This window comes from Mustelus asterias, chromosome 22 (genome assembly GCF_964213995.1).
Source record: "Mustelus asterias chromosome 22, sMusAst1.hap1.1, whole genome shotgun sequence".
Taxonomy (NCBI): domain Eukaryota; kingdom Metazoa; phylum Chordata; class Chondrichthyes; order Carcharhiniformes; family Triakidae; genus Mustelus; species Mustelus asterias.
Window position 1 is genome coordinate 56,915,065 of NC_135822.1, and position 16,310 is coordinate 56,931,374.

The 16,310-nt window shown below is 50.3% G+C and overlaps 1 protein-coding gene across 2 annotated transcripts in view; it reads left to right on the forward strand.

Annotated features, from left to right (window-relative positions):
* Window positions 1–7,645, forward strand: part of LOC144510038 (metal transporter CNNM4-like) — a 34,171-nt gene extending 26,526 nt beyond the window's left edge. Inside the window, exons 7-8 of one of the 2 annotated variants that reach the window (XM_078239244.1) lie at window positions 4,265–4,431; window positions 6,779–7,645. In XM_078239244.1, the coding sequence (XP_078095370.1) occupies window positions 4,265–4,431; window positions 6,779–6,979 (368 nt within the window). In that variant the 3' untranslated portion in view covers window positions 6,980–7,645. The remainder of the gene's footprint in view (window positions 1–4,264; window positions 4,432–6,778) is intronic. The other variant, XM_078239246.1, reaches the window with a different exon arrangement.
* Window positions 7,646–16,310: the final 8,665 nt, after the last annotated feature.

The following is a 16,310-nucleotide window of genomic DNA, read 5'->3' on the forward strand; positions in this document are numbered from 1 at the left end:
TCTATATCTTAAAGACACTCAATGACCTGGCCTCCACAGCCTTCTGCGGCAAAGAGTTCCACAGATTCACCACTCTCTGGCTGAAGAAATTCCTCCTCATCTCTGTTTTAAAGGATCGTCCCTTTAGCCTGAGGTTGTGCCCTCTGGTTCTAGTTTTTCCTACTAGTGGAAACATTCTCTCCACATCCATTCTATCCAGGCCTCGCAGTATCCTGTAAGTTTCAATAAGATCCCCCCCCTCATCCTTCTAAACTCTAACGAATACAAACCCAGAGTCCTCAACCGTTCCTCATACGACAAGCTCTTCATTCCAGGGATCATTCTTGTGAACCTCCTCTGGACTGGCCCAGCCAGCGACGCCCATGTCCCACAAATGAACTAAAAAAAAAAGATGCCTTTGCCTTCAGCTGCCAAGGCCCTAAGCCCCAGAATTCAGTCCGGCTAACCTGTCTACCTCTTCACTTCTACAGCACCTTACTTCAATGTCGGCGGGTTAGGTTGATTGGCCAGGTTAAAAAAATTGCCCCTTAAGAGTCCTGGGATGTGTAGGTTAGAGGGATTAGCAGGTAAAATATGTGGGGGTGGGCCTTGGGTGGGATTGTGGTCGGTGCAGACTCGATGGGCCGAATGGCCTCCTTCTGCACTGTAGGGTTTCTATGATTTCTATGGACCCTTTCCAAGGCCAGCACATCCTTCCTTAGATACAGGGCCCAAAATTGCTCACGATACTCCAAATGGGATCTGACCAGAGCCTTATACAGCTTCAGAAGTACATCCCTGCTCTTGTATTCTAGCCCTCTCGACATGAATGCTAACATTGCATTTGCCTTCCTAACTGCCGACTGAACCTGCACGTTAACCGCAAGAGAATCTTGAACAATTACCCCCAAGTCCCTTTGTGTTTCTGATTTCCTAAGCATTTTCCCATTTTGAAAATAGTCTATGCCTCTCTTCCTCCTTCCAAAGTGCATAACCTCACACTTTTCCACATTGTGTTCCATCTGCCACTTCTTTGCCCACACTCCTAACCTGTCCAAGTCCTTCTGCAGCCCTCCTGCTTCCTCAATACTACCTGTCCCTCTACATATCTTTGTATCATCTGCAAACTTAGCAAACTTCAGTTCCTTCCTCCAAATCGTTAATGAGATCAGCATGCTTCCTTCCAGGACTGATTCCACTGACAAATTGGGGATCTTTTATAGTAAAACTAACTTTATTTAATAACACAGTTTTAAATATAACTCGAACAAATGAAGCAGCTTAACCATTAACTGCTTTAATTTCGAACTTATCACTGTTTCCATTCCAAATAAGCAGCATTTCTTTTGCAGACTTACAAAGCCACTTTAAATACAGTTAGCACCCGTTGATATACTTGCTACAATCAGTGTAATCAGTCTTGAAGCTTTCGGAGAGAATGAGCTTCAGCACAGCTTGTAGAACTGTCTTCAAACAAACCCCAGCCAGAACTGAAAAGTTGTTTTCCTCTGCTGCAGATCTAGCCCCGCCCATTAAGCACATCATCATGTGACCCTGCCTACCTGTATCCACATTCCATTCCTTTAATCAAAAACCCAGGGGACCTTTTCCTTTTTGTAAACGGAAGTCCATTAGCTCTATCTTGGTAAACACCACAGCTAAAATGAGTAAGTATCCTGCTCTCCCAGCATCTGAGCTAAATGTATTCCAAACACACCGCCTGCAGAATAGAACTGAATCTGTAAACAGTCCCCTTAAACATAAAAAATAATCTATAGCAATAGCACACTATCATCACACAATGGTAAATAACCTGCCTTTTATCTTTATTCTTTAATACCTTTGGTTTAAAAGAAAATCAATCTTGGATTTGAGTTGAACAATTAATCGAGTATCAAATACTATTTGTAGACGAGAGCTCTAAGCTTTTATCATCCTCTGAGTGTGGAAGTGATTTCGCTACTGAAGGGTCTGTCTATTTGGTCAATGACTCCCCAACCAATCTGATCCCCTCAATATCTCAAAGCTTCGATCAAATCACTCCTTGTCTATCTAAATTTTGGGGATTCCAACCTATCTTGTGTAATACCTCCTTATCAATTGAGTCTTAGAGTACCAGTGTCATTCTGGTAGATCTATACTAGAATTATAGAAATCAAAGAGACCTTACAGTGCAGAAGGAGGCAATTCGGCCCATCGAGTCTGGACTGACCACAATCCCACCCAGGCACTATCCCCGTAACCCCACATATTTACCCTGCTAATCCCTCTAACCTACGCATCCTGGGATACTAAGGGTCAATTTAGCGTGGCCAATCCACCTAACCAACACATCTTTGGAGTGTGGGAGGAAACCGGAGCACCCGGAGGAAACCCATGCGGGCACAGGGAGAACGTGCAAACTCCGCACAGACAGTGACCCAAGGCGGGAATGGAACACAGGTCCCTGGAGCTGTGAGACAGCAGTGCTAACCACTGTGCCACCAGTGCCGCCCCTATCTGCACTGTACTACCTCCAAGGCCCAATATATCATTCCTACGGTGCGGTGCTCAAAATAGCTTTCAGCGACTTCAGGTGTGGAGTAATGGACCTTTGCTCGGGGTGGGGTTGTTGCTCATATTACCTCGGCGTTGTACGCCCACAACGCAACAGGAATGCGGAGCACGGGACACAAAGGTCACAGACAAACAGTGCTCCCTTTAAGAAAATGTGTGGCTTGGTGTCGACCGCACGGGCCACCAAGCCAGCTGTACCCTGCAAGCAAATTTGAAATGGGCTCTTTGTTGCACAGAAGTTGAATATTGTGAGAGGAGAGATCTGTTGAGGAAGTTTTTCGTTTTGCCTTCATTGGGACCAGTGCACGAATATCAAATTGCAAATAATGGGCAGCACTTGTGTGAACAACCCTGAGTGCGCTAATCACTGCACGCACAACCAGTTTAAGAATGATCCATTGAACAAGTAACATGACGCGTTTACACTTGCTAGAAGTGACATGCGCTTATATACAGGGCAGATAAACAAAAGGAACGCATTTGAGCTTTGCCCTTTTTCTTATAAATTACCTATAAGTATGGGGAACCCGTAGTTGTCTATTGCTTTCGCTATGGCAATGTGTCAGCCAATCAGAGTGGACCCGCCCACCGGTCAGCACCTTTTTCCTCCCGTTATGATCGTTTGAAATTTGGCATTCTTGCATTTGTCCTGATGAGTGCAAGGCGCAAAGCCTCGACAACACGTGTCTCCAGCAAAATTAGGAATGATGGTTCTTCCTTCCCAGCCAGTCCAGCCACTGCTTGTTCCTCTCGTTCAGGCTTCCTGAGCATTGGGCGCCACGGTGGGGGGGGAACTCACTTTGAGTCAAACTATCAAACTTGTGCTTGATTTCGTTTCTTTTGCAGTGGGGAGAAGGTCAAAACGCCTTTGCTGACCTTTAACAGAGCCCGCGGAATGTCAACCGACTAACAATGAGCGAGGCCGCTCTTTCCCTGGGATTCGATTCCCAAATATCCTGGGTTTAAAAAAAACCTGTTTGAAATTGGCTAAGATTTGGCATCTCATTACTGAACCAGTGGCCTTGACGGTGAACCACCTCCCCAACCCCTAGATGAACGTTGGCCGTAGTTACTCACCTTTGCATGCATCAATGAAGAATATATTACTGGTTTTGCTGGCTAACCGCACGCCTTTACGTCACTAAATCTTTCGGAATGATTTTTGTCGACGTTTTTAAACAATGAATTCCGACTGCGTTATCTCTCCGACTTAATTCCATCTTAATGCCATCTTAGCGCTCGATCGCAAGGGAGTCTGTTGTTCAGGGAGCCGTCAGGGTTAGAGAGAGAGAGAAGGACAGAAACTCTGACCTGTGATTGAGGTGAAATGCCCAGGGTGGGTGGGAAGCGCTGACGCCCCAGGAAGGGCACGGTCTGAGGTTTGAGGAGGGGGGAGGAGAGCAGGCGGTGATTCCAGTGCAGTGAGGATGAAGGAGGGCAGCGTGGAGTGACTTCTTCAGAGGCGTGAGAGTCCTATCGATAACCCACTTCTGCCGCAGACGGCAGTGTCCTTGGTGCGCGCTCTACGCCGATTGCCGCTGCTCTGCATGCAGCGTGTGATGTGAATCCCATGCATGCCCGTTGATTGCCTCCCCCTCCGCCAAGCTGATCGCCTGCACTGATTTGTTCCCCTGGTTGCAGACCCTTCCCAATTGTAGCTCGTCCCTTGCTAACCGCCGTGGGTACTGATCCTCCTGGTCGTTGTGTGTTTTTTTTTTCCTCTCTGCAGAGACCCGTCCGCCCTCTCGCAACAGTGAGATAAGCCGCTCGATGTCGCTGCACTATGCCGAGCGCACGGACTCCGTGGCGTCCATGGTCTTGCCCACCCCCACATCCTCCAGCCCCTACATTCCTGATTTCTCTGTCAGGGCGCTGACTGACCTGCAGTACGTCAAGGTAAGAGTTCAAAGGCTCGCACTTCAGCGCTCTCGAGGAGGCCATTCAGCCCATTGTGCCTGTGCCAGCTTGAATGGCGTGTCGCGTTCCCCAAGGCTTCGACGTCCTTCCTAAAGTGTGCGGTGCCGAGAATTTCTCTCGAACCCCCGCCAGGCCTAACGACCGCGCTGTACTTCTGGTTATTTCAACCAGTTTTTCCTGGGCCTGTCGGTATTATGAATATAAAATATTAACCTAACCTGGGGAGGCGATGGCCTTGTAGTAGTATTGCTAGACTATTAATACGGAAACTCAGCTAACGTTCTGGGGACCCGGGTTTGAATCCCGCCACGGCAGATGGTGGAATTTGAATTCAATAAAAAAATCTGGAATTAAGAATCTACTTAAGAGTCCAAAGATGTGCGGGTTAGGTTGATTGGCCATGCTAAAAATTGCCCCTTAGAGTCCTGAGATATGTAGGTTAAAGGGATTAGCGGGTAAAGTATGTAGGGATATTGGGGGCCTGGGTGGGATTGTGGTCGGTGCAGACTCGATGGGCCGAATGGCCTCCTTCTGCACTGTAGGGTTTCTATGATTCTACTGATGACCGTGAAACCATTGTCGGAGAAACCCATCTGGTTCCCTTTAGGGAAGGAAATCTGCCGTCCTTACCCAGTCTGGCCTACCTGTGACTCCAGAGCCACAGCAATGTGGTTGACTCTCAACTGTCCTCCAGGGGCAACTAGGGATGGGCAATAAATGCTGGGCCCAGCCAGCGACGCCCATGTCCCACGAATGAATTTTAAAAAGAAATTGGCCACTTACACTCGGCCCAGTCTCTCTCTCTCTCTCCCTCCCTCCCCCCCCCACCCCTCTCCCTCAGTGACTAATCTGTCCCTGCTGTTACCTTACCCTGAGCCAGGCAGTGGCCATCTCCAACGAGAGAGAATCTAACCATTTCTCCATAACATTGGATCACCATCACCCGAGTCCTCCACCATCAACATCCTGGTGGGATGAAGAAACCTAACTGGGTCAGGCTGTAGTCGATGAACCAAGGCCAGGGATTCAGTGGCTGGCAATTGCTGGCTGTCCACCATCTCCAGTGTGGAGATGCCGGTGTCGGACTGGGGTGGGGCACAGTAAGAAGCCTCACAACACCAGGTTAAAGTCCAACAGGTTTATTTGGCAGCACAAGCTTTCGGGGCCTCGAGCTGCTGCTTCAGGTGAGCGAGGAGTTGTGTTCACCAACACAGGGCATGTATATGCATATATAGCCTTGCTTGTGAACACACGTCCTCACTCACCTGAGGAAGGAGCTCGAGGCCCCGAAAGCTAGTGCTGCCAAATAAACCTGCTGGACTTTAACCTGGTGTTGTGAGACTTCTTACCGCACCATCTCCAAGTCAGGAGCGTGATGGGATACTCCCCACTTGCCCGAATGGGTGCAACTCCCAACAACACTCAAGAAGTTCGACACCGTCCAGGACAAAGCAGCCCCCCCTTGATCGCTACCCCGTCCACAAACCTCCACTCCCTCCACCACTGATGCACGGTTCAAGAAGGTAGCTTGCCAGCGTTTTCTCGAGGGCAATTGGAAATGGGCAGCACGTTCTGGCCCAGCCAGTGGTGATGGCTACTCTGTGGATTGGGGATTGAGGCTGCAATACTGCTTAACAACGCCTTGTGGCACCGCTGTTCAACTCTTGGCTTCTAAGCTCAGCAGCTCCCTCCGCTGGGTGTTGGGTGGGATTGCTCCACTTCCCAAACGGGGACTGAATAGTGGCTGGAAAGGACTTTTCAGTGGGCTGTGGTCATGAGAGATGCTATGAAAATGGTGAGAATACTCTGCCGATGTGGCAGCATCTGTACAACTCCAGATTTTCACAATTCCTGCAGTGCGGAAGGAGGCCATTCGGCCCATCGAGTCTGCACCGACCACAATCCCACCCAGGCCTTATTCCCGCAACCCCTCATATTTACCCCGCTAATCCCCCTGACACCAAGGGGCAATTTAGCATGGCCAATCCCCCTAACTAACCTACACACCTTTGGAGTGTGGGAGGAAACCGGAGCACCCGGAGGAAACCCACGCAAACAGACAGTCACCTGGGTCCCTGGCGCTGTGAAACAGCAGTGCTCACCACTGTGCCACCGTGCCGCCCTTGTGGAGAGAAGTAGTTACCCTTGGGTGACTTCGCGTCAGGAGTGGCACACATTCGTCAGCCTGACGCCCCAACAGTTTCGCCGCCAGGTCTCCGCTGTGTCTGCACACCTTCCCCCACCCGGCTAACGGTGGGGGGAGGGGGGGGGGGGGGATTCTCCACGGCGCACCCCTTAACGCAGTTTCCTTTTTGTATCCGAGCAGGTCACACGGCAGCAATACCAGAACGGATTGCTGGCTTCGAGATTGGACAGCACCCCCCAGTCCCCCGAGAACCCCCACGCCAGGATCGACATGTCTGCGGCGGACAAGCCGGAGACGATAGCGGACGAGACCACAAACCTCCTGAACGAGCAGAACTCTTTGGACCATAAACCCAACCACACTTTGGAGAACAGTATATGAGCCGACTCCGAGATGCGTGGTACTCTGGAGGGCTGGCCTCTGCTCCTGGGCATTGAAAGCGGGTTTGCGTCGACAAACTCAGTGCAATGTTTTTATAGTGGTGTGTTTGTGTGTGTGTGTGTGGGGATGAAAGGAACAGGACAACACGCAACAACTTGGGCCTGTGTGTGTGTGTGGGCAAAGGGGAGGGGGGAAACACAGCGTGGAGATCTACTGGCTGGTACAGCTGCCACTGGGGGTGAAGACAGCCGTGGAAGCTGGACGGAGACCAGGCGAGACCTCCGTCACCTCGGACACAGCGCCGATGGCCGTCTGTTGAAGACTGGAAACTCTGTGTTCACCTGGGAGCGAGCTTGGGCAGCTTCAGATGGTGGAGGGGGGGAGGTTCTGTGTGTGTTGCTGTACAGCTCTGAAGCCTCCAACCAGAGTCGACTGAAATAAAAACCCACCCTGTTGCTGGCTGCTGTTTCCTCAACCGCCCCACCCCCAATCACCTATCCTCTCACCACCTCCCTCCCATTCCACCCCACACTTCTGTCTCCCTCTCGTTTTCCCCCTGCCTCTCCCTCTCTCTTTCCCCCATCCACCTCCCCGTCTCTCCCTCCTGTCCCCCACCGATCCCTCCCATCCCTCTCTCTCCCCCCTCCCGTCCCCCCACCCTTTTCTCTCTCTTCCTCCTGTCCCCCCAGCCCCCCCCTCTCTTCTCTTCCCCCCCCCCCCCCCTCCCCCATCCCTCCATTTCCCCTGCTCTCGCTTTCTCTCTCCCCTCTCTCCAGTCCCCCTGGCCTCTCTCTCCCTCCCCCTCCCTCTCTCTCCAGTCCCCCTGGCCCCCCTCTCTCTCTCCCTCCCCCTCCCTCTCTCTCCAGTCCCCTTTCTCCCTCTCTTTCTCTCTCCCTCTCTCTAGTCCCCTTGGCCTCTCTCTCTCTCTCTCTCCCTCCCCCTCCCTCTCTCTCCAGTCCACCAGTCCTCTCTCTCCCTCTCTTTCTCTCTCCTCTCTCTCCAGTCCCCCTGGCCTCTCTCTCCCTCTCTCTCCAGTCCCCCTGGCCTCTCTCTCCCTCTCTCTCCAGTCCCCCTGGCCTCTCTCTCCCTCCCTCTCTCTCCAGTCCCCCTGGCCCCTCTCTCCCTCTCTCTCTCCAGGCCCCCTGGCCTCTCCCTCCCCCTCCTTCTCTCTCCAGTCCCCTCTCTCCCTCTCTCTCCTTCTCTCTCCAGTCCCTCTGGCCCCTCTCTCCCTCTCTTTCTCTCTCCCTCGCTCTCCAGTCCCCTCTCTCCCTCTCTTTCTCTCTCCCTCTCTCTCCAGGCCCCCTGGCCTCTCCCTCCCCCTCCCTCTCTCTCCAGTCCCCCCTCTCCCTCTCTTTCTCTCTCCCTCTCTCTCTAGTCCCCTTGGCCTCTCTCTCTCTCTCTCTCTCTCTCCAGTCCCCCAGTCCTCTCTCTTTCTCTCTCTCTCTCTCTCTCTCCAGTCCCCTTGGCCTCTCTCTCTTTTTCTCTTTCTCTCTCTCTCCCCCCCCCGCCCCCCCTCTCTCCAGTCCCCTCTCTTTCTCTCTCTCCCCCTCTCTCCAGTCCCCCTGGCCCCCCTCTCTCTCCCTCCCCCTCCCTCTCTCTCCAGTCCCCCAGTCCTCTCTCTCCCTCTCTTTCTCTCTCTCTCCAGTCCCCTTGGCCTCTCTCTCTTTTTCTCTTTCTCTCTCTCTCTCTCTCTCCCCCCCCCTCTCTCTCCAGTCCCCTCTCTTTCTCTCTCCCCCTCTCTCCAGTCCCCCTGGCCTCTCTCTCTCTCTCTCTTCCCCCCCCCCCTCTCTCTCTCTCCAGTCCCCCCTCTTTCTCTCTCCCCCTCTCTCCAGTCCCCCCGGCTGGTCTCTCTCTCTCTATCTCTCCCTCCCCCTTCTCCTCACCCCTCTCTCCCTCCCGTCCCCTCACCGCTCTCTCCCTCCTGTCCCCTCACCCCTCTCTCCCTCCTTCACATCCCCCTTCCTTTTTCTCCCTCAGCCCCCGTATCTGGTGGCGGTTGGGTGAACACCGCAGCGGCACTCGCGTCGGTGTTCAAGGACTTGGGAGGCCTTTAGTTCTTTGCCAAAGTCATTGAAGTTTTGTTTGATTTTGTTTTGGTGGGTGGAGGTGATATTGTTGTAGAGAGAGAGGTAGGGAAGCTGGTTAAATGCTCCTACAAATAGGCAGCGGTAAAATGGCCGCCTTTCATACCTCGCACGTCTGGTCCAAACCAATTCCCGTATCTGGGGTCTCCAGGTTGAAGAATTGGATGATTGAAGTATTAACCAAACGCCGTACTCTCAGTAGCAATTGAAGTGAAGCCATGGGGGTGTCACTAACCAGCCCCTGTGCTTTGGTGACCCACACGCCCCTACACGTGTCCATGTTTCCAGAAAGCTTTCAGCCCCCCACTGTGGACCACCTTCATTGTAACCTCATCCCGTTGGCCCCTCTAGTCCAGGCCAAGAGGCAGAGGTGTCATCTACCGATTGGACCAGTGCCCCACTTTCAGTTGTAGAATGAATGAAGGTGCCTCCCTGAGGAAGTGCAGCAGGAGTGGCTGAGAGTGCATATCCGCATCAGAGACAGGTCAGTGAAAGAGGGGTGTGAACGAAGTGGGGGGTACACACTGGACTGGTGTCTTCGATTCTGGCTTTGCTTTGAGTGAATGTAATCTCGGAACAAAGCTCATTTCCAAGGCATGTCCTACCCACGTGTTGCTCAGTCCTCACTGGTCCAAATGCAAGCTGTTGGGTGAATCTTCCCGGGCCGGAGATGGGCACTTACTGTGCGTGAGTCCGCAAGGTGTGGAATTCCACAGCGTGACTGCCTTGGGGGGGGGGGGGGGGCGGCACGGTGGTTAGCACTGCTGCCTCACAGCGCCAGGGACCCGGGTTCGATCCCGGCCTCGCGTCACTGTGTGTGTGGAGTTTGCACGTTCTCCCCGTGTCTGCGTGGGTTTCCGCCGGGTGCTCCGGTTTCCTCCCACAGCCCAAAGATGTGTGGGTTAGGTGGATTGGCCTTGCTAAATTGACCCGAGTGTCGGGGGGGATTAACAGGGTAAATATGTGGGGTTACGGGGATAGGGCCTGGGTGGGATTGTGGTCGGTGCAGACTCGATGGGCCGAATGGCCTCCCTCTGCACTGTAGGGATTCTATGATTCTTTGGGGCTGGCTGCTTATTGAAAAGATGCGTGTCTAAACCTGGGTAAGGGGATTGATTGGACAAACACGTGGGTCACCACTACCATGCCAGGCGACAGCATTTGTGTGCTCTGATCTGTGACTGTGAGGATTTACAGGCCTGTCTGTCATCGTGTTCTCCTGAATGATTTGCAATGTAATGATATACTGTTGGTTTATTTATATTATATTTTTAATGTCGGTTCTTGTCTTCCAACTGGGAACATTTGCACTCCGGGCAGGCTTTTCTGATGAGTCATTCTTTTTCTCGCAAGTGGATTTTGAGTCGTTTTGGCGTCGGGCGGCAAGATGCCGGTTTAAGGCTCGACGCGCTTCAGAAGCTGTCACAATTTCTTGCCAGGTCCTTCCCGTGAATAGGACTAATTCCTCCAGCTGTTTTAAAGTTGCGAGCGAGGGCGGGTTGCCCAGGGATTCTCGAGGTCCCTTGCCCACACTTTACGACCACGGGCTCAACCTGACTGCCGAGTCCAGTCAGGGAGGCTCTGTACACGGATGTCCTCAGGGGCACAGTGTCCCTTACGTGGGCGAACAGGCAGTGAAGAGGGTCATCAGGAATGCCCACTTGCGACACAAAGATAAATTAGATTGTGACCCCTTTGGGCCCCCCCTCCCTCATCCTCGTGTGGCGTGACCAATTACCCATCCAATGTATTTGTATCTCCATTAACTCGTCTCCTTACACACCCAGTGAGTTCCCCAAAGGACTTCCCTCTTTCCAGCGACTGGTGATATTAAAAATAGCTTTAAGTTTTATTCTTCTCCCCCCTGGGGAAGACGTTCTTGAATAAAGTGTGCACTAAGTAATGGCAATCGTTTTTCAGAGTATAGATTTTAGAATCGTTTTTTTATTTAAATCTAAATATATTAAAATGAGATTTTTTTTGGGGGGGGGCAATTGTAATATTTCCACTTTGATGTGGAGATGCCGGCGTTGGACTGGGGTAAGCACTGTAAGAAGTCTCACAACACTAGGTTAAAGTCCACCGGGTTTATTTGAAATCACCAGCTTTCGGAGCGCTGCCCCCTTCCTGAGGTGGAGTGGCCACTCGACCCGAGGAAGGGAGCGGCGCTCCGAGAGCTCGTGATTCCAAATAAACCTGTTGGGACTTTTAACCTGGTGTCGTGAGACTTCTTACTTTCTCAACTTTGACAGCCATTTGCATCGAGGGGAGGGTTGGGGACCTTGTAACTTGGGTCCCTTGTCGACACGTACACAAACTCAACTGATGAGAATACAGGAGGTGACCCTGTATATATTTTACACGTGTGTGTGTGTGTGTGTGTGTGTGTTTGTGTGTGTTTATAAATGGTTTTATTTCATACGGAGCTGAACACTAGCAATAATTAGAAAGCAAATTGAGAGGCGTTCCAGAACGCTGCGACATTCCCATTCCCGTTTCCTCCCCCGTGTGTGTGTGGGTAATGTTCCTCTGGTTCCGCACCTTCCGGAGATACCTGAATTAGGAGACCTGATTTAAGACAGGCGGCTGGTTCTCTGTGTAGATCGTATTTATTTTGCAATGAGATGTTGGTTATTTGTATATTTTTGTGATTTGTTTTATTTTTGCTCTTTTGCCCCTTTCTTCCATGCGCAGTTTGCATTAAGTCCTTCGATTTTTCAAACCAAACACTTGAAACTTTGTGTGAGTGTGTGAGTGTGTGAGTGTGTGAGTGTGTGAGTGTGTGTGTGAGTGTGTGAGTGTGTGTGTGAGTGTGTGAGTGTGTGAGTGTGTGTGTGAGTGTGTGAGTGTGTGAGTGTGTGAGTGAGTGTGTGAGTGTGTGTGTGAGTGTGTGAGTGTGTGAGTGTGTGAGTGTGTGAGTGTGTGAGTGTGTGAGTCAGTGTGTGTGTCAGTGTGTGTGTCAGTGTGTGTGTCAGTGTGTGTGTCAGTGTGTGTGTCAGTGTGTGTGTCAGTGTGTGTGTCAGTGTGTGTGTCAGTGTGTGTGTCTCCTTTTTTTGTAACGATTCCTGGTCTCTAGGGGTGTGCACTTTCCTGACATTTATTGATGGGGGGGTCAGTCGACGCCGAACGTGTTCCTCTCTGTGACTGGTTCATTGCGGACTCTCTCTTTTGCCAATGGAAGTTGAATTTCTGATTTTTTTTAAATATCTGTGACCAGCAAAGAGGGTATTCCTTTTCTCTCTTTCTCGACTTCCAAAACAGATGTGTCAAACTTCTCGATCTGATTATTTTTCTGTAACGTATTAGCGAGTTTTTGTAAGTAGGAAGAGCCGATCTTCCTTATCCCCTCTCATGGTGCAGGCGGTCACCATGTAGGAGGAACTTGTGTACTGAGATTTCTTCTGAATTGGGGGGGGGGGGGGGAATGTACTATATTTCTCTATTAAAACAAAAATTAATCTTTTGGATCTTTCTAATGCTCTTTTTTTTCTTGCATCTCAAACATAAGCATGGGTGGGATTGTGGTCGGTGCAGGCTCGATGGGCCAAATGGCCTCCTCCTGCACTGTAGGGATTCTTTGAGGTTTCGGTGTGGAGAAGGGGGTGTTGCTTTACAACATTCTTGTTCCTGTAATAAGAAATAGGGTAAGAAGTTTAACAACACCAGGTTAAAGTCCAACAGGTTTATTTGGTAGCAAAAGCCACACAAGCTTTCGGAGCTCCAAGCCCCTTCTTCAGGTGAGTGGGAATTCTGTTCACAAACAGAGCATATAAAGACACAGACTCAATTTACATGAATAATGGTTGGAATGCGAATACTTACAGCTAATCAAGTCTTAAAGATACAAACAATGTGAGTGGAGAGAGCATCAAGACAGGCTAGAGAGATGTGTATTGTCTCCAGACAAGACAGCCAGTGAGACTCTGCAGGTCCAGGCAGGCTGTGGGGGTTACAAATAGTGTGACATGAACCCAATATCCCGGTTGAGGCCGTCCTCGTGCGTGCAGAACTTGGCTATCAGTTTCTGCTCAGCGACTCTGCGCCGTCGTGTGTCGCGGAGGCCGCCTTGGAGAACGCTTACCCGAATATCAGAGGCCGAATGTCCATGACTGCTGAAGTGCTCCCCAACAGGAAGAGAACAGTCTTGCCTGGTGATTGCCGAGCGGTGTTCATTCATCCGTTGTCGCAGCGTCTGCTAGCATCTCCTCTCCACGTCATAAGAAATAGGAGCAGGAGTAGGCCATCTAGCCCCTCCAGCCTGCCCCGCCATTCAATAAAGATCATGGCTAATCTGATCGTGGTTTAGTTCCACTTACCCGCCCGCTCCCCATAACCCTTAATTCCCTTATTGATCAGAAATCTATCTACCTGTGACTTAAACATATTTAACGAGGTAGCCTCCACTGCTTCAATGGGCAGAGAATTCCAGAGATTCACTACCCTCTGAGAGAAGAAGTTCCTCCTCAACTCTGTTCGAAACTGACTCCCCCTTATTTTGAGGCTGTGTCCTCTAGTTCTTGTTTCCTTTCTAAGTGGAAAAGATCTCTCTGCCTCTACCCTGTCTGTACCCTGTACTAATGGACTATCCCTTCTTTCTCGGAACAACATGCATGGAAGCGATGGCCCAGTGGTGTTATCGCTGGACTCCCAATCCAGAAACTCAGCTCATGTTATGGGGACCCGGGTTTGAATCCCGCCACGGCAGACGGTGGAATTTGAATTCGATTTTTAAAAAAAATCTGGAATTAAGAATCTACCGATGACCATGAAACCATTGTCGATTGTCAGAAAAACCCACCTGGCTTCCTTTAGGGAAGGAAATCTGCCGTCCTTAGCCGGTCTGGCCTACATGTGACCCCAGAGCCACAGCAATGTGGTTGACTCTGAACTGGCCTCGGGCAACTAGGGACGTGCAATAAATGCTGACCCGGCCAGCGACGCCCATGTCCCACAAATAAAAAAAAGGATGCTCATCTTGACGGAACTTGTTGTCCCATCAGCCAATATATTCCAGAGCTGTGTAGAGCCCCCGACCCATCAACATCTTGTCTATACCCCTGTTAAAACTGGGGTTGTTGCGCCTCCCAAATCTGTTTGATGCAAAATCTACCAATGGGATTCTCTCCTACACGCCTCTATAGACCTCTGACACGTCACTGCTCAAGTCTACACTGCTCTGTATTAAGTAGACCGTAAGTCCGGATAGCTGAGATTCTTCACCTGTTCCGATCTCTCCCCTCTGAACGTTTTCCAAGGCATCGCCCTCCATGTTGAGGAATCAAAGCTGGTCACAGTACGCTGGGTGCGGTCTGACCAGCGACATGTACAACAACAAAATGGTGTGCTCCGATTAATACTGCATGGTTCTTTCAATTGGATAGGCTGCCAGCGGTGGAGGGGTGTCTCTAACTTTTGGGGTTAATAGGGAAAGGATTCGGTTGTTCCTTTTTAACGTGTCAATCCACCTGCCCAATGCAGTGTCCAGACGGCAGCTCCCTGTAGAAGGTTAACTTGGGGAGTTCCGAACTGTGGCAGGTATTCAGACCAACACTTGGGGATGTTTCCGATTGTGGCTAACTTCCCCATTATGCTGCAGAGCTCGAGGACACCCGCATTAGCCCCACGCACCCTCCCCTCACCACAGGATACCAACAGTACACGGAAATGGTCAAATCCCCTCATCCTCACGGCAAGAGAATCCTTTTTTAAAAAAGGGGGAGACATGTTGAAGCTTTTCACCCCTCACTCAGCAGGACACTTTGCAAGAAGGCCAGTATAAAGGGAAATTTATACTGTGTGAGAAGAGAATGCTGATTGGTTGGCTCTGCTAGAGGCGTTGCCATGGAGAATGCACCAGTGGATGACAGATAACTGCCAAGTTGTCACCATCCACTGATGCATTATCCATGGCAACACTGCTGCCAATCAGAGTCCACTTACCGACCAATCGGTATTCTCATCTCAAACTGATGTTTTTCCCCTGATAAGGATGCTTCGCAAGAATATTAGTGTGACTGCAAGGTGGAAAGTGTCGACATTTCATTTCAGCAATGCTCCAATTCTGTGCTCCTAAATGACTGTTTTCGAATTCCACTAGTTTCAGAGAATTTGTGCCTCTCTCTCTAACTGGTAGCTGATTGTAGTCACAGTCAGTGGGGGCAGGATCAGGATCTGGACCTGCACCCTGTTCCTGAATGCCTCGGACTTTTTGAGTGATTCCCCATTTTGAATCAGAGTTCTTTGAGCACACAATTGTTGCAAGGATTCAGCATGCTTGGTTTCATCAGTCAGAACATTGAATACAGGAGTTGGGACATCTTGTTGAAGTTGTCCAAGACATTGGTAAGGCCACACTTGGAATACTGTGTGCAATTCTGGTCACCCTATTATAGAAAGGATATTATTAAACTAGAAAGAGTGCAGAAAAGATTTAATAGGATGCTACCGGGACTTGATGGATTGAGTTATAAGGAGAGACTGGATAGACTGGGACTTTTTTCTCTGGCGCGTAGAAGGCTGAGGGGTGATCTTATAGAGGTCTGTAAAATAATGAGAGGCACAGATCAGCTAGATGGTCAATATCTTCTCCCAAAGGTAGGGGAGTCTAAAACTAGAGAGCATAGGTTTAAGGTGAGAGGGGAGAGATACAAAAGTGTCCAGAGGGGCAATTTTTTTCACACGCAGGGTAGTGAGTGGAACAAGCTGCCAGAGGGAGTAGTAGAGGCGGGTAAAATTTTATCTTTTAAAAAGCATTTAGACAGTTACATGGGTATAGAGGGATATGGGCCAAATGCGGACAATTGGGATTACCTTAGGGTTTTTTTTAAAAAAGGATCACATGGACAAGTTGGGCCGAAGGGCCTGTTCCCATGCTGTAAACCTCTGACTCTATGGTTCAAAGTTTCATCTTGGTAAGATGTGTGTGTGAACGGTGGGGTAGTAGTGGAGATAAAGAATTTATACTTTTTGAGCTTCCTTTGCATCTTCACTGCCTCTGGCCATCTCCAAATGCTTTACAACCAACAAAATATTTTGGAAGTAGGGAACACAGCAAAAGGTTGCCTCACAGCAGACCCCCGCCCCCCCAAACAAACAGCCATTTGATAATGACCGGATAACCTATTTTAGTGATGTTACTGAGACATCGCACATCTGCCAAGGCACCAGGTAGAGCTTATTGGCAGAAGTGCTGCCATGGAGAATGCACCAGTGGATGGTGTCGGCTCGGCAGTTGTCCGCCAGTCACT